At 47.3% G+C, this 22320-nt stretch overlaps 1 protein-coding gene across 1 annotated transcript; it reads right to left on the bottom strand.

Annotated features, from left to right (window-relative positions):
• Nucleotides 1–3033: 3033 nt before the first annotated feature.
• On the bottom strand, nucleotides 3034–9841 carry CNPPD1 (cyclin Pas1/PHO80 domain containing 1). Its single transcript, XM_044304195.1, has 8 exons — nucleotides 9628–9841; nucleotides 8155–8257; nucleotides 7495–7576; nucleotides 6073–6193; nucleotides 5405–5533; nucleotides 5100–5161; nucleotides 4801–4918; nucleotides 3034–4710 (listed from the first exon to the last, which is right to left on the bottom strand). The coding sequence occupies exons 1-8, from the start codon at nucleotides 9727–9729 to the stop codon at nucleotides 4087–4089; spliced, it is 1341 nt and encodes a 446-aa protein (XP_044160130.1). The 5' UTR covers nucleotides 9730–9841; the 3' UTR covers nucleotides 3034–4086.
• Nucleotides 9842–22320: the final 12479 nt, after the last annotated feature.

The following is a 22320-nucleotide window of genomic DNA, read 5'->3' as shown; positions in this document are numbered from 1 at the left end:
ATTCAGTTAAATAATACACAAGAGTCGGGCAGCTGTGTGAGATCAAGTTCTGTTTTTATTGTGTCATATGGAAGCCGAAATTTTGTTTAATAAAAAAAAAAAGAAGTGAGAAATAATTTGTGGTTAGAAGTAGTCCAAATCCGTTTAAGTGGTTAATACCGTGAACATGTTATGTTTCACCTCATGCAAGTATAAAAAGTAGTAAATGAGAAGACCAAAGCTATCCAACAATGATGTAAAATAGACAAAATTAGAAGTGCTCAGTGCAGCATATAACTAGGGATATCCTTTAAGTACGGCCACAGATTGAGGTGAACGAGGTTCAGTCTCCGGGACACCTCTTGAGGGGTACAACAGCTCCCTCTGAATGTCCATCCAAGGTCATGACTGGGAGGTTAAAAAGGATGAGCTGACACGCTCCATGACTACTTGAGAAGTGATCTCACCTGCTACTCTGCATACAGGGAGGCCGGCTTCTATTTAGGACCCCCAGAAGGTAAGTGAGAAAACATTTTCTAAACAGACAGACATTCTTTCAAGGTGGCTTCACAGGTTGCAATTTATCCAGCAAATGATCTAATGAGGAGGCATCTGCCAGCATCTTTCTCCCCTCGCTCTACTGAGCCATGGATGCATGTGTATGGAGGGGCTGAGCATTCAGCTCCTGGAGGTGTACGGCCAGCCCTTGGATGAAGCGTGGGATGTATCCAAGTCACACAGAGCAATTTCACCTTCTCAGGACACATAACCCCCTACCTGCCGCCTTCACGTTCTTTGACAATACAGTTATTTGAACTTACGGTAACCTTCTAGATACTGACCTCGCCTTTACCATGACTGTTTTCGTTTCCATTGCCTGTATTTCAATAAAGAGCATTTTATATATATATATATATATACACACACACACACACAAGGTCTATACTATCTAGTTGGCATTAGCTAGACATCAACTTAAGACAAGCAACATAAAAAGTGTCCTGCAGTCATCCATACATGGGAGCAACGCAATCCACTAGTCGGGTTGTATTGGACGAGTTCACAGCAAGTCAGGATTTCCTGTCCACTCCGATTGTAAGGCAACTCGAGGTGGCCAGGAGCACATGGTGGAGGTCGTGGTGTTCACCTGGTCTGGAAGGCCACAGATCAGCAACTTGCGTCATTCCAGCCGTGGTGAAACTACAACTTGTTTGGCTGTTTTTAAAATTCCCATAGAAGTGAATTTGAGCATGCTGGGAGGTGTAGTTTCACAACAGCTGGAGTGGAGGAAGGTTGCAGACCCCTGTCGTAGCCATATAAACAGCTCTAAAATGTCTGGCATTAGACACATGGAATTAGCAAATATTCCAAAGAGGTGCAATGGTTGTCCCTCAAGCTTGAAGGTGTTGTGTCGCCTCCAACACTAGCGGCATATCACCAGGATATACCACCAATGTCAGATACGAGCGGGTCCTGGAGGAAAAGGCCCCGAAAATAAAGCACCACGCCCTCCATAGAATTGAGTTGAAAGCGCACTACACATGTACATCTCTCCATTCACCTGTATGAGACTGCTGGAAATAGCCAAACCAGCGCTCAGCTAATTTCAGATCTCCCATAGCAGTGAATGGAGGGTGACCACGCTTGCTCAATGCCCTCTCCTTTATTCTGGAGATAGGTGCCGGTCTTTGCAATATGCTGCCAATGTTTGAGATGAGACGAACCCCTTTAAGGGTATGGCCACATGTAGGGGGTCTGCTGCCGATTTGGTCACAGTGGTAAAATCACCAAATAGTGTGTGTTTTGTTGTGGATTTGCAGCAGATTCACCCTCTGTACTGCAAACTGAGACATCCACAATACAACTGATGTGCTGAAGATGTAAAAACACCTGCAGCGCAAGATAAGTGCAAATTCTGCTGCGGACACGTTCCGCTGCACGTGGATGAGATTTGAGACAACTGCTGTCGTTTGTGCCATCTGTTGCCGTACCCTGATGGTGCCGTTACACATGGGGCTGAGCTGCAGTTGCTGCAGTAAGTGGCATTTTGATTGCTCTGTACTTACTGCAAAAACCATAGTAAGTATAGCTGTAGAACCGTGTACCTGTGGACGCCACCAGTCTAACTGTGGTGGCGTAATAGCACCCTTGGGGCGCACCCACAAAGGCAGGTAGTGTGCTGCTCGGGCCAAACCGTACTGCAAATTGATGCAATTTTGCAATAAGATTTTTGGCTGGATGCACGTTCAATTCATTTTTCAAAATTTCAGCATGCAGTCAGTGAAGGGTAACATTCAGGTTTACATCCAGAGCTGAAAAGCTTGTCCCAAACCTTATACTTCTCACAGCTAAGGGCTCTTTCACACCTGCGTTCTTTTCTTCCGGCATAGAGTTCCGTCGTCGGGGCTCTATGCCGGAAGAATCCTGATCAGTTTTATCCTAATGCATTCTGAATGGAGAGAAATCCGTTCAGGATGTCTTCAGTTCTGGAACGGAACTTTTTTTGGCCGGAGAAAATACCTGCAGCATGCTGCGCTTTTTGCTCCGGCCAAAAATCCTGAAGACTTGCCGCAAGGCCAGATCCGGAATTAATGCCCATTGAAAAGGCATTGATCCGGATCCGGCCTTAAGCTAAACGTCGTTTCGGCGCATTGCCGGATACGACGTTTAGCTTTTTTAGAGTGGTTATCATGGCTGCCGGGACGCTAAAGTCCTGGCAGCCATGGTAAAGTGTAGCGGGGAGCAGTATACTTACCGTCCTTGCGGCTCCCGGGGCGCTCCAGAGTGACATCAGGGCGCCCCAAGCGTATGGATCACGTGATCGCATGGCACATCATCCATGCACATGAGGCGCTCTGACGTCATTCTGGAGCGCCCCGGGAGCCGCACGGACTGTAAGTATACCGCTCCTACTATGGCAACCAGGACTTTAATAGCGTCCTGGCTGCCATAGTAACACTGAAAGCATTTTGAAGACGGATCCGTCTTCAAATGCTTTCAGTACACTTGCGTTTTTCCGGATCCGGCGTGTAATTCCAGCAAGTGGAGTACACGCCGGATCCGGACAACGCAAGTGTGAAAGAGGCCTAAGGGTGTTAAAATGGTATCTACTGTGCACAATGCGAGTTAACCAGAACAACAGCAAAAATCTGTCCGAGGCCCTGATAACTTGTTACAATGTATCATTCTGGACTCCAGGCAGACACATTTTACATGCACTGATACCCTTATGATGGTTGCTACTGGGTATGTTCACACAACGGATTTTGAAATCAGCCTCCAAAATTTTACACAGGACCCGCATGTTTTTTTTTTCTTTAACAAATGTTCGGTGTTTACATCAATTCAGATCTGGATTTTCAGCTTCTAGTTGGCGGCAGAATGCGAAGAAAACAAACACATACAGAGCGTTTAGTTTTTTTCCAGCTTTCCATTCATTTCAAAGGGAGAATCAGTGCAGATTCCGCACCAACATAGCATGATGCTTCTTTTTTTAAATAAATGGGAGGCTGTTTAGAGGCATTTTTGGTGCGAAAAACAGCATCAAAAACTGTGTGAACCAGCCCTGACACAACACTTGTGTCCTTCATGTATCACATGGTATTGTCTAGATCAGATCCAACTGTAACAAAGTCTACGCTGTCAGAAGTACAAGGCCAGGTCTGGTTCTCAGCCTCTAGATGTAAACATGAATGTCCCATATTCCTTAACAACTAGCAGAGATTTTGAAAAATGTTGAAACCTGTAACATAAGAAATTTGAGTCACATCTGAGCAGCAGTTACATAAATGATCAGGTCTCCTTGGGGTATACACGTCCATACCTGTACAGAGGAGAGGACAGCGATGCAGAACCTGCACAGAAGACATCCTGTGGAGACCTGACTGAACCACCCCCCCTCCCCCCTTTAAAGTGCTTTTGTGTAATTTTAGCTACAATTATTAGTTCTAGAAGAAGCGCCACATCAACACAGAGGTCAGCAACATGGTAGTAAAATAAAAGCTATTGCAATTTTTACATAGTAGATAATTCTTAGAGAAAGTCCTAAAAGTCAAGCACAGGCCTGACATGGGGAAGCGGATGAGCCTGTGTCACCTTCCATATTGGCTAACCTGGGACAATGACGGTTTTAAACCGGTCAAAGCCAATGCCTCCACACAAATAGGTCTTTAACTCAAAGTCTCTAGACAAGTCCATGTTCGGACAGCCATCTGGTGATAAACCGCAGGAGTTGGGGCAGCCAGAGGGGAGCAGCGTGTCATGGAAGCCAAAGTGGTGGGGTCCAGAAGAGGCACGAAAAACAGGCTGGGCAATGCCACACCGGGTGGCGTTCTTCGGATGGCAGGTCTTAGGCCAGGAGGACAATTTTGGTTTAGAGCAGTGTGGACAGTACTGGTCGGGGAGTTGTGGTTCCTCACCTGCAGCCCCCCCTGGATCATTGTAAGTAAGTGCAGTCAGCACTGAGCCCCATAGGTACAAAGCAGTAGCAGAGATGCTGGACCGCCTGTCCGCGCACTCCTCCTCCAGGGCAGGGACGGTCAGGCTGGCCTCGGAGATCTCCTCTGGTGTAACTGGAATAAACAGAGGCACGGAGGCATCTGGAGTTGGGTCCACGACAGGAGGGAGAAGCGCTGTGCCGTTTACCTCGCCGGCAGCCTTATGGAGTACAGAAACTGAGGCAAAGAAGGTGGCAACGCCGGTCAGGTAGACAAGACTCAGGAGACAGGCCAGCTGCAGAGGAGAAAACCCGATCAGCACATGCAACATCGCAGACATAGCTGAAATTGTGACAACTGTACAGGGTCCAGAAGCTTCCCTTACCTTGGTTATTTGCTGGAAGAAATCACTGAAGGCTTTCTGCCACAGCTCCTGCTCCAGCAGCACTGTCAGATCGGTGTAGGTGAACCAGCCGCGCTTCATACCCTGCTGCTCGGCCACTCTGAACGAAGGAGAGAATTTATTTTTTAAGGAAAGAAAAATCTAGGAGTTATTTTTGCAGTTCAAAACCCGATATTCAACACTAGAAGGCGCCACATGCAACCATTCATCACCACAGCAAACACATCGAAAACATTAATAGGTTTCATATTATTCAGCACGTCGACATCGTCAGGACTCACCGGCCTTCCAACCACTGCAGCACCTCAAAGAATTCCCTTGGGTGAGTGTACAAACTCCAGTCCTGTATGAAAAAAGTCAAACAAGGAGAGATCTGGATTATTTGCACAGCGTTACATGTCAAAATTCTAGCTACCTACAGCCACCACCAGGGGGAGCTTCGGCTGTTACTGAAGACTATTGAGTCCAAAGTGATCTGCATACATCTGTCACTGACTACGTGAATGCAGGCAATATTCTGTCTCACCCAATATTGTGAAAAAAATAAAATAAATCAATCTACCCACAGGCTCCACAATGGACTTACGATCGCGCGGAGGAAATTCATCTCCAAATTGTTCACAGTCTGGACATCCAGTCTCCCGGCTGCACCCCACTCATCATTGAACACTTCTTCCTCCTCACCCTCGTCGTATAGATACTTACTCGCCACCATCTATAGTACAAAAAGCAACACCGTACATCTATTAGCTTCACAGATGACATCATAAAATGAATATTTGGGTTATTGAAGCGAGCCGGTGAGATTTCTGCAGCAGGGTTTAGCGGCGTGGGCCGGCAGGGATTATCTGATCGCCGGTTGCCTGCATTCATCCAGCAGATCACTACGTTGTGTTTGGGTGGCCCAGGAAGCAGATGTCTGAAGCGTGGGAGGAAACGCCATGGTGTTCAGCACAAACTGAGCCAGAGTTGGAGAACAAGAACCACGTTACCTCTTTACTTCCTGTAAATAATGTACGTGTTGGGATTTAAAAAAAAACATTTTTTAGCATCACTTTCTTATATTCATGTTTTTTAAAATCCCATGGAGGGGGTTAATTTTGATTTGGTCCATCGGCTTCACAGATGCGTCACCCGCCAGGTCACACGTTCCGATCACCTGCCTCCGGCCGTGCTGATAACTGGTTCGGCAGGTTCTGCAGCCGACATCTCTGAGCCCTGGAGGAGAACTCACGTGACTGCTGAAACACTCACCATGGAAATGAGGAACAGGTCGGATGATGAAATCTGCTGCAGGTACTCAGGGTTCCGGTGTCGCAGCCGCTCTATGTAAACCAAGGCCAGCATCATGGAGCAGGGCGAGATACAGGCCTCCCTAGTGACAGAAACAGTCAGCAATGCCGCAGATTCCACAGATCTCTGAAGCGTTATACGGCACAAGCACAGAGATGAGATCACCTTATGTAATAGTCACTGACTGGCGCAAGACCGGGGAGGACCCAGAGCCAAGACTCGCACACGCAGGGGTGCACCTAGCCTTTCTGCTGCCTGAGGCAAAAACTGAAACAGTGCCCCCCCCCCCCCCTTCCCAATGCAAATTTCTTAACATAACTCCTTCCCTTCAGCCCATTGCCCTTCCGCTACCCCCTCTTGACGCTACCTGAGGCACTCGCCCAGAACAGAGGGGCAACAGCGCTGTATAAAGGGGTCTTCTTACATAGCAGAGACTTTGTTCTGTGCACTGCTGAGGGTCCCAGCGGGTGACATTACATAACATAGTTCGGTTCGATACTATATATGTGAAGGGGGTTTTACTTTTTAAATTTTAATCACAGATTTTTTTTTCAATGAAAAAATGTGTTTTTAGCTTGGATTTTTAAAATAAAACAAATTTTAATTTTTTTAAACACTTATTAGTCACACACGGGATCCTTTGATCGCTCACATAATACGCTGTATTCCTTATGCTGTCAGTATGAAACCGACAGGCAATCTATTAGGCTGCGCCGCTGACACGGCCTAATAGGCACACACTGAAGGCAGCCCTGGGGGGGCCTTCACTGGACCCTCAGCTGCCGAGAAGAGACAGACATCGCCACCCCGTGATCTCATTCACGTCGGTGAAGGTGGTTGATGGAGGGAACCCGTCCCCTCTGAAATCCCTTAGATGCCGCATGCACTATTGGCCGTGGCATCTAAGGGGTTATACGGCCAGAATCAGCACTTCTGTTACAGCAGGAGCCTGGCACTCAGAGAGACTCTTTTTACGGAAGCCTAAACTACAACATAAAAAAAAAACGTATTGAAAGCCACTAGAGGGTTAAGCAATTTCTCAATGTGTTCTTACAAGCCGCTCACAAAGGAAGTTACACATCACCAAACTATGCAAATTACCTGTGATGTCATGATTATCTGTAAGAGCAGAGTCACTCGGTGACATCAACATCTTCCTCCATTGCAGACATACAGGAGGTGATTTGTATAACGGGCGGCTCTGGCTGAACATCTGACAATACCAGGGCCGTTACCTAATGACCGATGAGACAACTCAGGCTGCTCCACCTGCACTCGCCTGACAATTTCAAGGGGCACGTTTATCAGTAGTGTCTATAGAACATGCTGGGAGTAGTAGTTCCACAGTATCAGGAGAGAGGCAGATATAGACCCTGCACTTACCTGGACACGTGAGCTGCATACTTCTTCTGCAGGCGACGGATGGGGCTGGGAGCGGCTTTCTGCAGCAGTTCCACAGCAATGTCTGTGAGGGAGGACACACAAATGAGAAGCGTCTCAGACCCCGGAGACTATGGTCTTGCTATGGTGTTGACATGACAGGGCGTGTAGACTTTTGCAACATTTTCTATTTTGTGCCAATGCACCTATGCAAATCTACGCATGCCAACAGAGTACAAGTAAACCCTGTGTAGTCTGATCTTGCTGACCCACGTTATTCTTTTTCTAATGCCTGTAGGTCAGCGTTTCCCGATCTGTGGGTGGCTCTCCAGCTGTAAAACTACAACTCCCATTATGCCCTGACAGGAGTTGTAGTTTTGGAACAGCTGGAGAGCCGCAGGATAGGAAACACATTGAAAATAGGCGCCGGCGGGAGTAGAGCGACACATGACTGAGATCAGACTGCACAGGATTTCTATGTAGTCTGTAACCACGGAGACGCACGGTTCTGCACTGGAGCTGCAGGCACAAAATGGTAAAATTTGGATCAGGACTACTTGCCATTGTCTCCTTTTATGAGACGCACTGGAGCAATTAAATATACAGTTGCAAAATTGTACACCCCCTTTAAAACTTCACTAACACAGGACAGGGTGCACTCACCGGCCACTGGACTGGACAGGTCCTCCATGGGGCACTCCACCTCCCATCCATAATACAGACGCTTCCGCACGCGCTCGCTCAGCTGAGGGTGTCCTGGGAGAAACTGGAGAAGAAAAACAGGGCATCACCGAAAAGTCCAGGGGTGACTTCAATAAACACCCACCACGGCACGAGAAGCTGAGATTTAAGGGGCTGTATGTTGGGCTGTGCTGCCTACACTGGGGAAAGGGGGGGTTGGGGACGCTACAGCAGAAGCCTGATAATCTGGCATCCTTCAGGCTCCTCTTCTGATAATCCAGCACGGATACCGAATTAAAGGAATTTTACCCAAATTCTCAAGTTGTCCAGCAGTTAGATAAGCTGAGGGATGACCAAGTTGGCTCCCAGAGCTGTAGTCACCCAGCTTTCCCATTACTCTGAAAGGGTGCAGTGCAGAGTTATGAAGTGTTACACAGCCCCAGCTCTTCTATCATCACAGGACGCCACTCAAGAGTTCCAGAAAACATGACGACCCCCTGGCCACGTCGGATGCCACCCAGCTTTCCCACAGCTCTGATGGGCAGAAATGGCTAGTTATTAAGAAGGACTACAACCCCCACCAGCTGTTCCATCACCACAGAACTGGGTAAAATGGACATTTAGATTGTCAAACGATGTAACGACCCTTGTGGCAGTGGCCGTACTAGAAGTCACCCAGCTTTCCCATAGCCCTGAAAGGCAGACCTGTCTAGTTCTAATACAGTCTAGGTCTCCATCACTACAGAACTGGGTAAATTATAAAGTTAGATCATCAAACTATGTGATGACCCTTGTGGCCGCCATACTAGAAGTCACCCAGCTTTTCCACAGCCCTGAATGGCAGGTGTGTAGAGATGAAGCATTACCGCTGCTACATTCTCCAGGAAACATGGGGACCCTCAGGGCAGCGGTCATGCGGGTTATCACCCAAGCTTTCCCACAACCCTGAATGTCGGATCAGCCCAACGATAAACCGGAACATCCCGGGCTCCTCTACTGCTGCAGAACGGAGAAGATTTCCCCATTCAGACCCATGTGGCAGCGGCCATACTGGAGGTCGGGCAGCTTTCCCACAGACTAGAATATGTGGTATCCCCTGGACAGTGGCCATGTTAGGTGCCACCCAGCTTTCCCACAGCCCTGAGAGGCAGGCCTCAGTTATAAAGCATTGAAATCCTCCATTACTAACGATTTGCCGCCTAGGACTCTATAAAATGTGATAATCTACAGGACAGCAGCCATATTGGAGGCCACCCAGCTTTCCCACAGTCCTGAGAGGCAGACCTGCCTCTATTACTACAGAATTGGGCAGACTCGCAGCTCAGGGCTCCAGGACACATGACGGATCGGTTGTCACCCAGCTTTCCCAAAGACACAAAAGGTTAAACCAAAACAAACAAAAAAAACTTTATTTACATCCAGATGACAGCAGACACCCGGGGCCTCCTCACTCACCGGGAACTCCATGAAGTCCTGTGACGGCAGCTGGAAGCCGCTGCGCCCGCTCTCCTCCCGAGGGTGATGGCCAAACATGCGGCCTGGCATTCGGCGCTCCATGGCGGCTTCAAAATTACGGCGAGGCCGGGACTGACACCGCTGCGCAGGCCTCACTGTCCTGCGGAGATCAGACCAGGAGACTCCGCCTCTTCCTGTCACTTCGCGCGCACACACACACAGCCCCACCCACCCCCGAGCATTCAGAGCGTCACGTAGTCATGTGACATGACAAAGTCACGTGGGTCTGAATCAGCCGCGGGACGTAGCGTCAGAGTAATAATACCTACTACCCATGCGCTGTGGTGCTAAACAGTAAACATTACTAATTGGATTAGGGTTGCTACCTTTCCCAACAAAAATTAGTGCCCCGCAGAATTGATAATGCCCCCTTAGTGCCCCCAGTAATGGTAATGCCCCCAGAATTAATAATGCCTCCATTAGTGCCCCTTAAATGGATAATACCCCCATCCCCATCAATGCCCCCCAGTAATAGTAATGCTTCCATTAGTGTCCCTCAGAATTATAGTGCACCTAGTAATAATGCTCCTAATTAGTGCCCCCCAGTAATAGTAATGCACCCATTAGTGCCCCCAGTAATAGCAATGTACCCGTTAGTGCCCCCCAATAATAGCAATGCACCCGTTAGTGCCCCCCAATAATAGTAATGCACCCATTAGTGCCCCCCAATAATAGTAATGCACCTGTTAGTGCCCCCCAATAATAGTAATGCCCCCATTAGTGCCCCCCAGTAATAGTAATGCACCCGTTAGTGCCCCCCAATAATAGCAATGCACCCGTTAGTGCCCCCCAATAATAGCAATGCACCCATTAGTGCCCCCAATAATAGTAATGCACCCATTAGTGTCCCCCAATAATAGTAATGCACTCATTAGTGTCCCCCAATAATAGTAATGCACCCATTAGTGCCCCCCAAAAATAGCAATGCACCCATTAGTGTCCCCCAATAATAGTAATGCACCCATTAGTGTCCCCCAATAATAGTAATGCACCCATTAGTGCCCCCCAAAAATAGCAATGCACCCATTAGTGTCCCCCAATAATAGTAATGCACCCATTAGTGTCCCCCAATAATAGTAATGCACCCATTAGTGCCCCCCAATAATAGCAATGCACCCATTAGTGCCCCCCAATAATAGCAATGCACCCATTAGTGTCACAGTAGGTAAGATAAGGGAAGGAAACGGAGCAAAGCAAACAAAACAACTGACTAGGCCTCAAATGCTAGGGAACAAAGGGGTCACCTCCTAGCAATCCCTAAAACACTTTCCCTAAGCTGCTATGCCCATGTGCATATCTCGATGGTAGATATGCACATGCCCACGTACCTAAGACTATAACACACTAACCCAAACGCTCAGCTGTAGGGAAGAGGGAAAGAGACACCCAGCTCCTTCAACAACCGAAGGAGCTGGCGTCACCCTACAGGCCTAGTAAAACACAGACACAGAAGAAAAACGGGAAAAGGACTTCTCTAGAGATGTGTTGGAGAAGACGATCCACCAAACTTCCAGAGCTCACACAAGGCAGAACTAAAACCTGCAAAGGCTATAGGGAGAGGGAGGAATAAATAGCCTCACCAATTACCTAAAGAGCAACACCTGGGAGGAGGTGGGATTCTGCTCAAAACAAAACAAACTGTCAGATCGAGTCACGTGCAGCAACTCTGACAGATCTCCTCAGAACACCCACAGGGCAGGGCGTGACAATTAGTGCCCCCCAGTAATAGTAATGCACCCATTAGTGCCCCCCCCAATAATAGTAATGCACCCATTAGTGCCCCCCAGTAAAAGTAATGCACCCATTAGTGACCCCAGTAATAGTAATGCATCCATTAGTGCCCCCCAGTAAAAGTAATGCACCCATTAGTGCCCACCCCAGTAATAGTAATGCACCCATTAGTGCCCCCCAGTAATAGTAATGCAACCATTAGTGCCCACCGGTATTAGTAATGCAACCATTAGTGCCCCCCAGTAATAGTAATGCACCCTTCTCTTCTCTCTGCATTTTCTCGCGCTGCAGGGAATACTTGCTGCTGACTGGAAGCTCAGGACAGGACCAGCGCTCCAGCATGATGATGTCTCACAGGTCCTGTCCTGAGCTTCCAGTCAGCAGCGTGAGCAAATGGAGGAGGTGAGTGCTTTTTTTTTTCATCTTAACACAAAAGGAGTGGGGGCAGTGAGAGGTAAAGGCTGGAAGCGAAAAAGAAGCCAGCTCCCCACAATGGAAGCGCTCATTACTAACAGGAAAATACTGGCAATTATTATTACCAGTAGAAAAAAATTACCATCACCGGCACCAAAATACCGGCTTGGCCAGTGAGATACCAGCCGGTCAGCAAACCTAAATACGATATTGGGGATGAGCGAATCAACTTCGGGTGAAACATCCAAAGTCGATTCACATAAAACTTTGTTTCAATACTGTATGGAGCAGGAGCTCCGTACAGTATTAGAATGTATTGGCTCCAATGAGCTGTAGATATTGCTTCGTGAAGTCTCGCGAAGGACTACGCATAATAACTTCAGAAAATGAATTATACTGTAAAAAAATAATAATTTGGTTCTAAGTACAGTATTCGCTCCATACAGAATTGAAACAAAGTTTTATGCGAAGTCGATTCGCTCATCCCAAGTCACAAGTTTGCATTGCATTTAGACATTGCACCTACCTCCAGGGTAGGTGTGATGTCACAGGAAAAGGCGGAGTCTTATGCAAACAACAGTATTTTCAGTCCGCGTGGGACCCATTCATTTGGACTGACAAAAACATGTCCACTTCTTGTCTGTTTTGTGGAAGGGGAGAAACAGCAGGGGCCGTGCGAGGATCAGCAGCAACGCGGATGATGATATATAATCAGTTCTCACCTCTCCTGTGTTCTCTCCCGTCCTCATATTATAAACAGTGATAAGCAGGGTGTTATAGTGATGATAATCAGTTATCACCTCTCCTATGTTCTCTCCTGTCCTCATTTTATAAACAGTGATAAGCAGGGTGTTCTAGTGATGATAATCAGTTCTCACCTCTCCTGTGTTCTCTCCTATCCCTTATACTATAAACAGTGATAAGCAGGGTGTTCTAGTGATGATAATCAGTTCTCACCTCTCCTGTGTTCTCTCCTATCCCTTATACTATAAACAGTGATAAGCAGGGTGTTCTAGTGATGATAGATAATCAGTTCTCACCTCTCCTGTGTTCTCTTATGTCCCGTATACTATACACAGTGATAAGCAGGGTGTTCTAGTGATGGTAGACAATCAGTTCTCACCTCTCCTGTGTTCTCTCCTGTCCCTTATACTATATACAGTGATAAGCAGGGTGTTCTAGTGAAGATAGATAATCAGTTCTCACCTCTCCTGTGTTCTCCCTTGTCCTTTATACTATAAAAAGCGATAAGCAGGGTGTTCTAGTGATGATAGATAATCAGTTCTCATCTCTCCTGTGTTCTCTTCTGTCCCGTATACTATACACAGTGATAATCAGGGTGTTATAGTGATGATAGACAATCAGTTCTCACCTCTCCTGTCCCTTATACCAGTGTTTCCCAACCAGTGTGCCTCCAGCTGTTGCAAAACTACAACTCCCAGCATGCCCAGACAGCCTTTGGTTGTGCGGGCATGCTGAGAGTTGTAGTTTTGCAACAGCTGGAGGCACACTGGTTGGGAAACACTGCCTTATACTATACACAGTGATAAGCAGGGTGTTCTAGTGATGATAGACAATCAGTTCTCACCTCTCCTGTCCCTTATACTATATACAGTGATAAGCAGGATGTTCTCGTGATGATAGATAATCAGTTCTCACCTCTCCTGTCCCTTATACTATATACAGTGATAAGCAGGATGTTCTTGTGATGATAGATAATCAGTTCTCATCTCTCCTGTGTTCTCTCCTGTCCTTTATACTAGGTATCTTCTTGCTTCTAACTGTGCTGCACATCCTCAGTAGTGAGTTCCTCTTCTAAGGATTAGAGCAGGACGTTCACCACTGGGCATGCTGTAGTCATCTCAGAACTGCTAGACAGAACAGAAAGACAACATTAAATGCTATGTACACCACTGTTTTTTATTATTGCATTTTACTTATTTTGTGCTAAAAAAATATGCATTTTCAACTGGTGTTTATTAAAAATATTTAGCTGTTTTGTCACAAAGGGTTAACTGTCTAGCTGTGTGAATCCTACTTTTACTTTGTGCCTGGTCATCAAACCTATTAAAACGCCATAAACACTTATTTAAGCCACATTCGTATCAGCAGGATAAGAATGGAGCTATAATGAGTGTATAGGAGGTCAGAGATAAGGATCCTTCAGCTGAGCTGCCTGATGAAACAGAGTGAAAACAGACAGAATCTCAAGGCCATACAGAGAAAAAGGCTCTTCATTTTTAATAAAGACCAATTGAAAAAAAGATTTTTAGCTCAAAATGAGTATAATGCAACGGCAAAAAAGTTGCCTTTAAAGGTGTTGTCCAGGTGTAAGTAATTTTTCACAGATGCCCACAGCCTGCGTTTGCTGTGGAAAAAATGATACCTACCTGCTCTCCGCTGCTCTGCTCCTGCACACCAGCTCCCATGTGTCCATCTTCCGGTGCACGGATTGTTTATTTCCTCTCCGGCGCAGCCATGACCTTTTGCTCTGCTGCAGCCAATAACTGGCTTCAGCGGTGATGTCTCTCTCTTGTGGACCCATCACTGCTGGATCCAGTCATTGGCTGCAGCAGAGCAGATCATCATGCCTGTGCCGTAGAGGAAGTAAACAAGCCGCGGACTAGAAGATGGACACACGAGAGCTGGTGCACCGGACCAGAGCAGCGGGGAGCAGGTAGGTATCATTACAGCCGCGGACCGGAATATGGACACACAGGAGTCGGCGTGCAGGACCAGAGCTGCAGATAGCAGGTAAGTATTAATCTTTCCATAGCGGAGGGTACGTGCTCCTGTAAGAAGTGATTTAGTCCCAGACAACCGTTTTTTGGCAGTTACCGGGGGCATAACTATATCCATAGGGCCCCATAGCAAAATAAAATGGGGCCCCACCACCTGGTGTAAGAAAATTAAAACAGCAGTGAAAATAGCCATAATAAAGGGGGTTTTGCAGTCATATCAAAATATATATGTGGGAATAAAGTAAATGTAACCTAAGAACAATATATGCTACTAAATAATATATCAAGACACAGAATCAGAAGCGAGAAATCCGCAGAACCCAAGTCTGAACTAAACAGCGATAAAATTCTCTTGGAGGTAACAACAACCTGACAATCAAAGAAAGACGCGAACCCAGTAAACACGGGGGACGCCAAGTCCGGCAAACAGCCTCCACAAGCACTGTGCTCGATACAGGGAAGCGGCTCCAGCACAAACTGCTCCCGTTATAGACAACGGAGTGGTAACAGAGCTACATAGTAGCAATATCAAACTCCTTTAAACTGGAACTGACTATACGATATATCAAGTGCAAGTATTAAACAAAGAAGTTACAACATTAATTTAAAGGGGAACCTGTCACCGGGATTTTGGCCATAGAGCTGAGGACATGGGTTGCTAGATGGCCGCTAGCACATCTGCAATACCCAGTCCCCATAGCTCTGTGTGCTTTTATTGTGTAAAAAAAAACGATTTGATACATATGCAAATTACCCTGAGATGTGTCCTGTTCCTGACTCATCTCACATACAGGACTCATCTCAGGTTAATTTGCATATGTATCAAATCCTTATATATTTTTTTTTTTTTTACACAATAAAAGCACACAGAGCTATGGGGACTGGGTATTGCGGATGTGCTATCAGCCATCTAGCAACCTATGTCCTCAGCTCTATACACAAAATCCCGGTGACAGGTTCCCTTTAAAGATACGCTGTAAAAACTGAGCTTATACAATCATAAAGTGTTACATGCATTCATGGATATAGAGATACAATTGATTGAACACACATATCATGAACTATTTACCTATAATCACATTATATATTTTTTTTGTTTCACGTAATCACCAACACTGTTTGGATTTCCTTGGGACAAACATTACAATTATTTTTTGTGGATCACAAAATATATGAATTATTGGACTTTATACTTATTTTTATATTTTTTTATATATTTTTTACACAGTTGGACTTTATATTTTCTGGATTTAATAAATCTTGCGTAACACCTTGGGATTCTTTATGGATTTATTTTAGATTTTTGATTTATCTTGGATTTTTGAATTATTATTGTGGACATATAAATAATCATGTAATTTGCAAATCTCCTATTCCAGCATCATGAGATAACAGACATAATCAGGGAATTGAAATAATCTTAACAGTTTTATCAAATTTTGTATGAAATTATGTGGTGTTATGTTGATAACTGAATGAGAGTGGTATAATATTGGGGACAATACACTGTCGGTGTCCTCCTGTTTGGTTCCTATTGGACCATTCCCATATCATTTATATTTTGGAGTAAATAGATGAATAAGTGGGGGGCACTCAATATCTGGCAACACATGGACCACGCTGCCAGCAATTGTCAAGTCCAGTCAGGAATCAGTTCTCCAGGTCAAAAGTTCCTCACAATGCAACTTCACCCACATCACACGGTGGATCCGCAGCGCCGATAAGTACCATAACAGCGTTACAGAGACGTTCTGATTTTTCATTCTTGTAACACATGGACCACTACAGATAGAAATAAATGTAAAAACAATGTATTCACAAATATATACAAAACAGAGATAAAATACTTGTTGATGGAGTACTCTGTTCCGCACAGGCCCGTGCGTAATGCAACTGAAACTCCACTATGGCCTGCTGCTGCTCGCACAGTCTGTCCAGCATGTGCACGGTGGAGTTCCACCTTGTGGGCACGTCGCATACGAGGCGGTGAGCGGGAAGGCCGCAGTTACGCTGCAGCGCTGACAGGCGAGCAGCAGCAGCGTGAGAACGCCGAAAGCGCGCACAGACGGCCCGCACTTTATGCAGCAGCTCTGACATATCGGGGTAATTTTTAAGGAATCTCTGCACCACCAAATTAAGCACATGCGCAAGGCAAGGGATGTGCGTCAAACCGGATAGCCCCAGAGCTGCTACGAGATATTGCCCGTTATCGCACACCACCAGGCCGGGCTTGAGGCTCACCGGCAGCAACCACTCGTCGGTCTGTTGTTTCATGCCCGTCCACAGCTCCTGCGCGGTGTGGGGTTTGTCCCCCAAACAGATACGTTTTAAAACTGCCTGCTGTGGTTTACCCCTGGCTGTGCTGAAGTTGGTGGTGAAGGTGTTACGCTGACCGGATGAGGAGAAAGCGGAGTAGGAGGAGGAGGCAACGAGAAATGTCCTGCAATCCCTGGTGGCGGGATGGAGAGCTGAACGCTTCCGTGGGGTGACCCAGGTGTTGGTGTTACTGGCAGATCCTCTCACTATAGGTCACCCACAGAATTAACAGCCAGATACTATTATTTTTCTGTGTCATGGGTACAAAGCTGCACTGACCTCCTTATGTACGCACGCCGTGACCTGATCCCCTGTGTGACGTCAGGCCCAGAGCAGCGCGGAACGATGGAGTGTCGGCGGCGCCCCTGCTGGAAACGTAAGTTGGTGACACTGAGGGGGTGGGGGTGCGACTAAGGCCGGGCACCCGGAGTGCACAACATCATAGCAACCAATGACGCTGTGCCCTCCGGGTGTCAGGAAGAGGGCAGGCTGGGCTTTCACAGACCGTGGGTCCGTGGTTTAACTGAAGTGTGGCCCGGCCTTAGGGGAGAGATGCCCGATCCCCTAAAGACACCAGGTTTACCAGCCAAACATGTCGGGTGGCAGGGTGTGTGTCTGTATGTTGTTTTAGAATCAGTAGAGGGTGGATAACCCTGCTAAAGGAAAAAAGTGTAGACGAGTAGAGACAAAAGAAAGATAATGTAGCCAGAGCGCGCACCGGCCGTTACTGCTACAGTAAAGAGCCAAGTGTTTGCTGTGAAGGACACAGAGACTCCATGTGCACTTCAGATACTAGAATGTATTAGGGTGTCCACCTATTGTCTACTGAGATATTTCAAATAGTCGCACAGTGTGTTTGTTTGATACAGCCAGCATAAGTAATTTATTTAAGGCCTCATGCACACGACCGTTGTTTTATTCCGTGTCCGTTGTGCCGTTTTTCGTGATTTTCTGCGGGGAGAGCTGAAGGCACTGGGGTGGGGGAGAGCTGAAGGCACCGGGGTGGGGAGAGCTGAAGGCACCAGGGTGGGGGAGAGCTGAAGGCACCGGGTGGGAGAGAGCTGAAGGCACCGGGTGGGGGAGAGCTGAAGGCACCAGGGTGGGGGAGAGCTGAAGGCACCAGGGTGGGGAGAGCTGAAGGCACCGGGTGGGAGAGAGCTGAAGGCACCAGGGTGGGGGAGAGCTGAAGGCACCGGGTGGGAGAGAGCTGAAGGCACCGGGTGGGGGAGAGCTGAAGGCACCAGGGTGGGGGAGAGCTGAAGGCACCGGGGTGGGGAGAGCTGAAGGCACCGGGGTGGGGAGAGCTGAAGGCACTGGGTGGGAGAGAGCTGAAGGCACCAGGGTGGGGGAGAGCTGAAGGCACCAGGGTGGGGAGAGCTGAAGGCACCGGGTGGGAGAGAGCTGAAGGCACCGGGTGGGGGAGAGCTGAAGGCACCAGGGTGGGGGAGAGCTGAAGGCACCGGGGTGGGGAGAGCTGAAGGCACCGGGGTGGGGGAGAGCTGAAGGCACCGGGGTGGGGAGAGCTGAAGGCACCGGGGTGGGGAGAGCTGATGGCAGTGAAGAGGAGAGGAAGCTGTGATGATGTCTGCTACATTAGGAGAGGTAAGTAAAGGGAGAGGCAGAGCAATGCTGGGAGTTGTAGTTATTTAACTGGGACTGTATGTTAGGGCTGAAGGGGGGATGTTATTTACATGGGACTGTATGTTGAAGGTGGCTGGGGGAGGGAGTGATGTTATTTACATGGCACTTGTTGAAGGTGGCTGGGGGAGGGAGTGATGTTATTTACATGGCACTGTGTTTTGGAGGGGGCAGGAGAGATGGTGTGATGTTATTTACATGGGACTGTATGGTGGAGGGAGGAATATATCTACTGGGGGCGGTGCAAATCCAGGGGACATTATAGGTGTTCTTATTGCTACTGGGGTCTATAGGAGGGTGTTATAGATCCACCTGGGGGACGCTCTTGGGGAGCATTATCACAGTTGGGGGCACTGTAGGGGGCAGTATTACTAATGAGGGCATTCTAGAAGGGAATTATTATTGGTGGGACTATGAGGAGAACTATTACTATGGGGGGCACTCATATTTCTTCAGGATAGTATTTAGGAGTACTGGGGGGCACAGCGAGCAGCAGGATAACACTGTGGGGACTCCAGGTTGGGGGGTGATGATAGAAAAGTGAGGAAGCTAAGATGTCTGTGTGTCACACTCTGCAGAGATGAGGCGGCTGAGAGAAGATGTCCGGACCGAATGGAGAAGATGGTGACAGAGAAGATCTACAGTACAGACCAAAAGTTTGGACACACCTTCTCATTCAAAGAGTTTTCTTTATTTTCATGACTATGAAAATTGTAGATTCACACTGAAGGCATCAAAACTATGAATTGACACATGTGGAATTATATACATAACAAAAAAGTGTGAAACAACTGAAAATATGTCATATTCTAGGTTCTTCAAAGTAGCCACCTTTTCATTTGATTACTGCTTTGCATTCTCTTGATGAGCTTCAAGAGGTAGTCACCTGAAATGGTCTTCCAACAGTCTTGAAGGAGTTCCCAGAGATGCTTAGCACTTGTTGGCTCTTTTGCCTTCACTCTGCGGTCCAGCTCACCCCAAACCATCTCGATTGGGTTCAGGTCCGGTGACTGTGGAGGCCAGGTCATCTGGCGCAGCACCCCATCACTCTCCTTCATGGTCAAATAGCCCTTACACAGCCTGGAGGTGTGTTTGGGGTGATTGTCCTGTTGAAAAATAAATGATGGTCCAACTAAACGCAAACCGGATGGAATAGCATGCCGCTGCAAGATGCTGTGGTAGCCATGCTGGTTCAGTATGCCTTCAATTTTGAATAAATCCCCAACAGTGTCACCAGCAAAGCACCCCCACACCATCACACCTCCTCCTCCATGCTTCACGGTGGGAACCAGGCATGTAGAGTCCATCCGTTCACCTTTTCTGTGTCGCACAAAGACACGGTGGTTGGAACCAAAGATCTCAAATTTGGACTCAGACCAAAGCACAGATTTCCACTGGTCTAATGTCCATTCCTTGTGTTCTTTAGCCCAAACAAGTCTCTTCTGCTTGTTGCCTGTCCTTAGCAGTGGTTTCCTAGCAGATATTCTACCATGAAGGCCTGATTCACACAGTCTCCTCTTACCAGTTGTTCTAGAGATGTGTCTGCTGCTAGAACTCTGTGTGGCATTGACCTGGTCTCTAATCTGAGCTTCTGTTAACCTGCGATTTCTGAGGCTGGTGACTCGGATGAACTTATCCTCCGCAGCAGAGGGGACTCTTGGTCTTCCTTTCCTGGGGCGGTCCGCATGTGGGCCAGTTTCTTTGTAGCGCTGGATGGTTTTTGTGACTGCACTTGGGGACACTTTCAAAGTTTTTCCAATTTTTCACACTGACTGACCTTCATTTCTTAAAGTAATGATGGCCACTCGTTTTTCTTTACTTAGCTGCTTTTTTCTTGCCATAATACAAATTCTAACAGTCTATTCAGTAGGACTATCCGCTGTGTATCCACCTGACTTCTCCTCAACGCAACTGATGGTCCCAACCCCATTTATAAGGCAAGAAATCCCACTTATTAAACCTGACAGGGCACACCTGTGAAGTGAAGACCATTTCAGGCGACTACCTCTTAAAGCTCAACAAGAGAATGCCAAGAGTGTGCAAAGCAGTAATCAAAGCAAAAGGTGGCTACTTTGAAGAACCTAGAATATGACATATTTTCAGTTGTTTCACACTTTTTTTGTTATGTATATAATTCCACGTGTTAATTCATAGTTTTGATGCCTTAAGTGTGAATCTACAATTGTCATGGTCATGAAAATAAAGAAAACTCTTTGAATGAGAAGGTGTGTCCAAACTTTTGGTCTGTACTGTATATCAGAGGAGACGTCACCTGGAGGCCCTGGATGTGACAGGTACGTGCTGCTGTATAGCAAGTACAGCAAAATGCGGTGTGGGGGGTAGAGGTGGGGTCGGCAACTTAGAGAACTGGGCCATATTCAGTGGGGCTTGAGACCCTAGGAACGCCCCTGATCTGTTATGTTTCATTTCCTCACCACTGCAGAAATCTTTGCTTGGGCCCTTTAATATTGATGGCATCCTGCAGCGCGTGACGGGAACCGTGACCTCCCGTGGCGGGATTGTGCAACGAAGTGACTGAACTCGTGCCCGCGCAGCCCGCAAGTAGCGGATCAGCGGAACAAGTACAAGGGGGTGGGGGGATGATCTGTGGTGGGTTGCCCAGGTCTACTCAATATTAAAGGGCCCTTAAATAGCCAAATAAAAAAAATATTCTACCAGCATAACATTCGGGGCAATGGACAAAAAATCTGAATGTTTTGCTCTAACAACGACCCTGTAACAGATATTGGAAAGTTACCGAATGTTGTATTATATAATGACTGCAGTCTGCACTTCATTTGCGTAAACCAGAACACCCCTTTAAGCATGCCTTTAATGTGCAATTTCAACGCAGTGGGCTTCTGCCCCGGATGTTTTCAGACCCTAGCAACGCCCCTGACTACATGACAATAGGATAAATCAGGTGGAAGGAGCCTGGGGTCAGGAAATCCAGCAGGCACAATGCCCGGTAGAGCTAGCTCCGCTGAATGTAATGCTAGCTTTCACTTAGCGACCCCTTGCTTCATTCTGGAGATAAGGTACTTTGAATCCATATGCTAATGAGCAGTTAAGTGCACTGAGGGCGGGCCCAAGTCCCGCTGCACCATTGCTCCTCTGGCGTCCTTTGCCAGCCTTCCCTCTCTTTCTTGATTGACAGGGCCAAGTGAAAGGATCAGGTATGAACCTGGCCTTGTCAATCAGGAAGTAAGGAGTCCTTCCTCATCTGCGGTGCGTCAGGTTGCCCAGGAAACCCGGCATGTGCCCATCATGTCAAACTGCCAGATTATATAAACCCACCTCTGGCGGTAGGACGCTGCCGGATTATTCAGTCTTGTCCCCGGCGTCTCCACCTTCCTGTTCCCGATATTTAATAAGTCATGGCTGTTACTGAAACTTACTTAGCTCCACTATCGGCTTCCATTGTGCAACTACTTCAGCTCTGCTACATCACCATACAGTGTGACAGTACCTGAGCTCTGCTATACCACAAGTCACAGTGCAACAACTTGAAGAGGTTGTCCGGCCTTTTACTATTGATGATCTATCCTCCAGATAGGTAATTAATGTCAGATATCCGAAGGGGTCCGACACCCAGCACCCCCGCTAACCAGCTGTATGAGGAAACGGCGCAGGTGTCGTCTCCCTTCTGTTTTCCTGTCCGCAGCTGCGGTCTTTGCCATAGACAGCAGCAGTGAAGAAGGGGGGATTTGTACCCCCGACCCCAGCAACTGCCCTGACCTTTTAGCGAGCAAAGCTCTATATAAAAAAAAAAGGGAAGGGGGACTGACCTCGT

Source organism: Bufo gargarizans, chromosome 8 (genome assembly GCF_014858855.1).
Source record: "Bufo gargarizans isolate SCDJY-AF-19 chromosome 8, ASM1485885v1, whole genome shotgun sequence".
Taxonomy (NCBI): Eukaryota; Metazoa; Chordata; class Amphibia; order Anura; family Bufonidae; genus Bufo; species Bufo gargarizans.
This window is presented reverse-complemented; position numbering and strand designations above follow the sequence as displayed.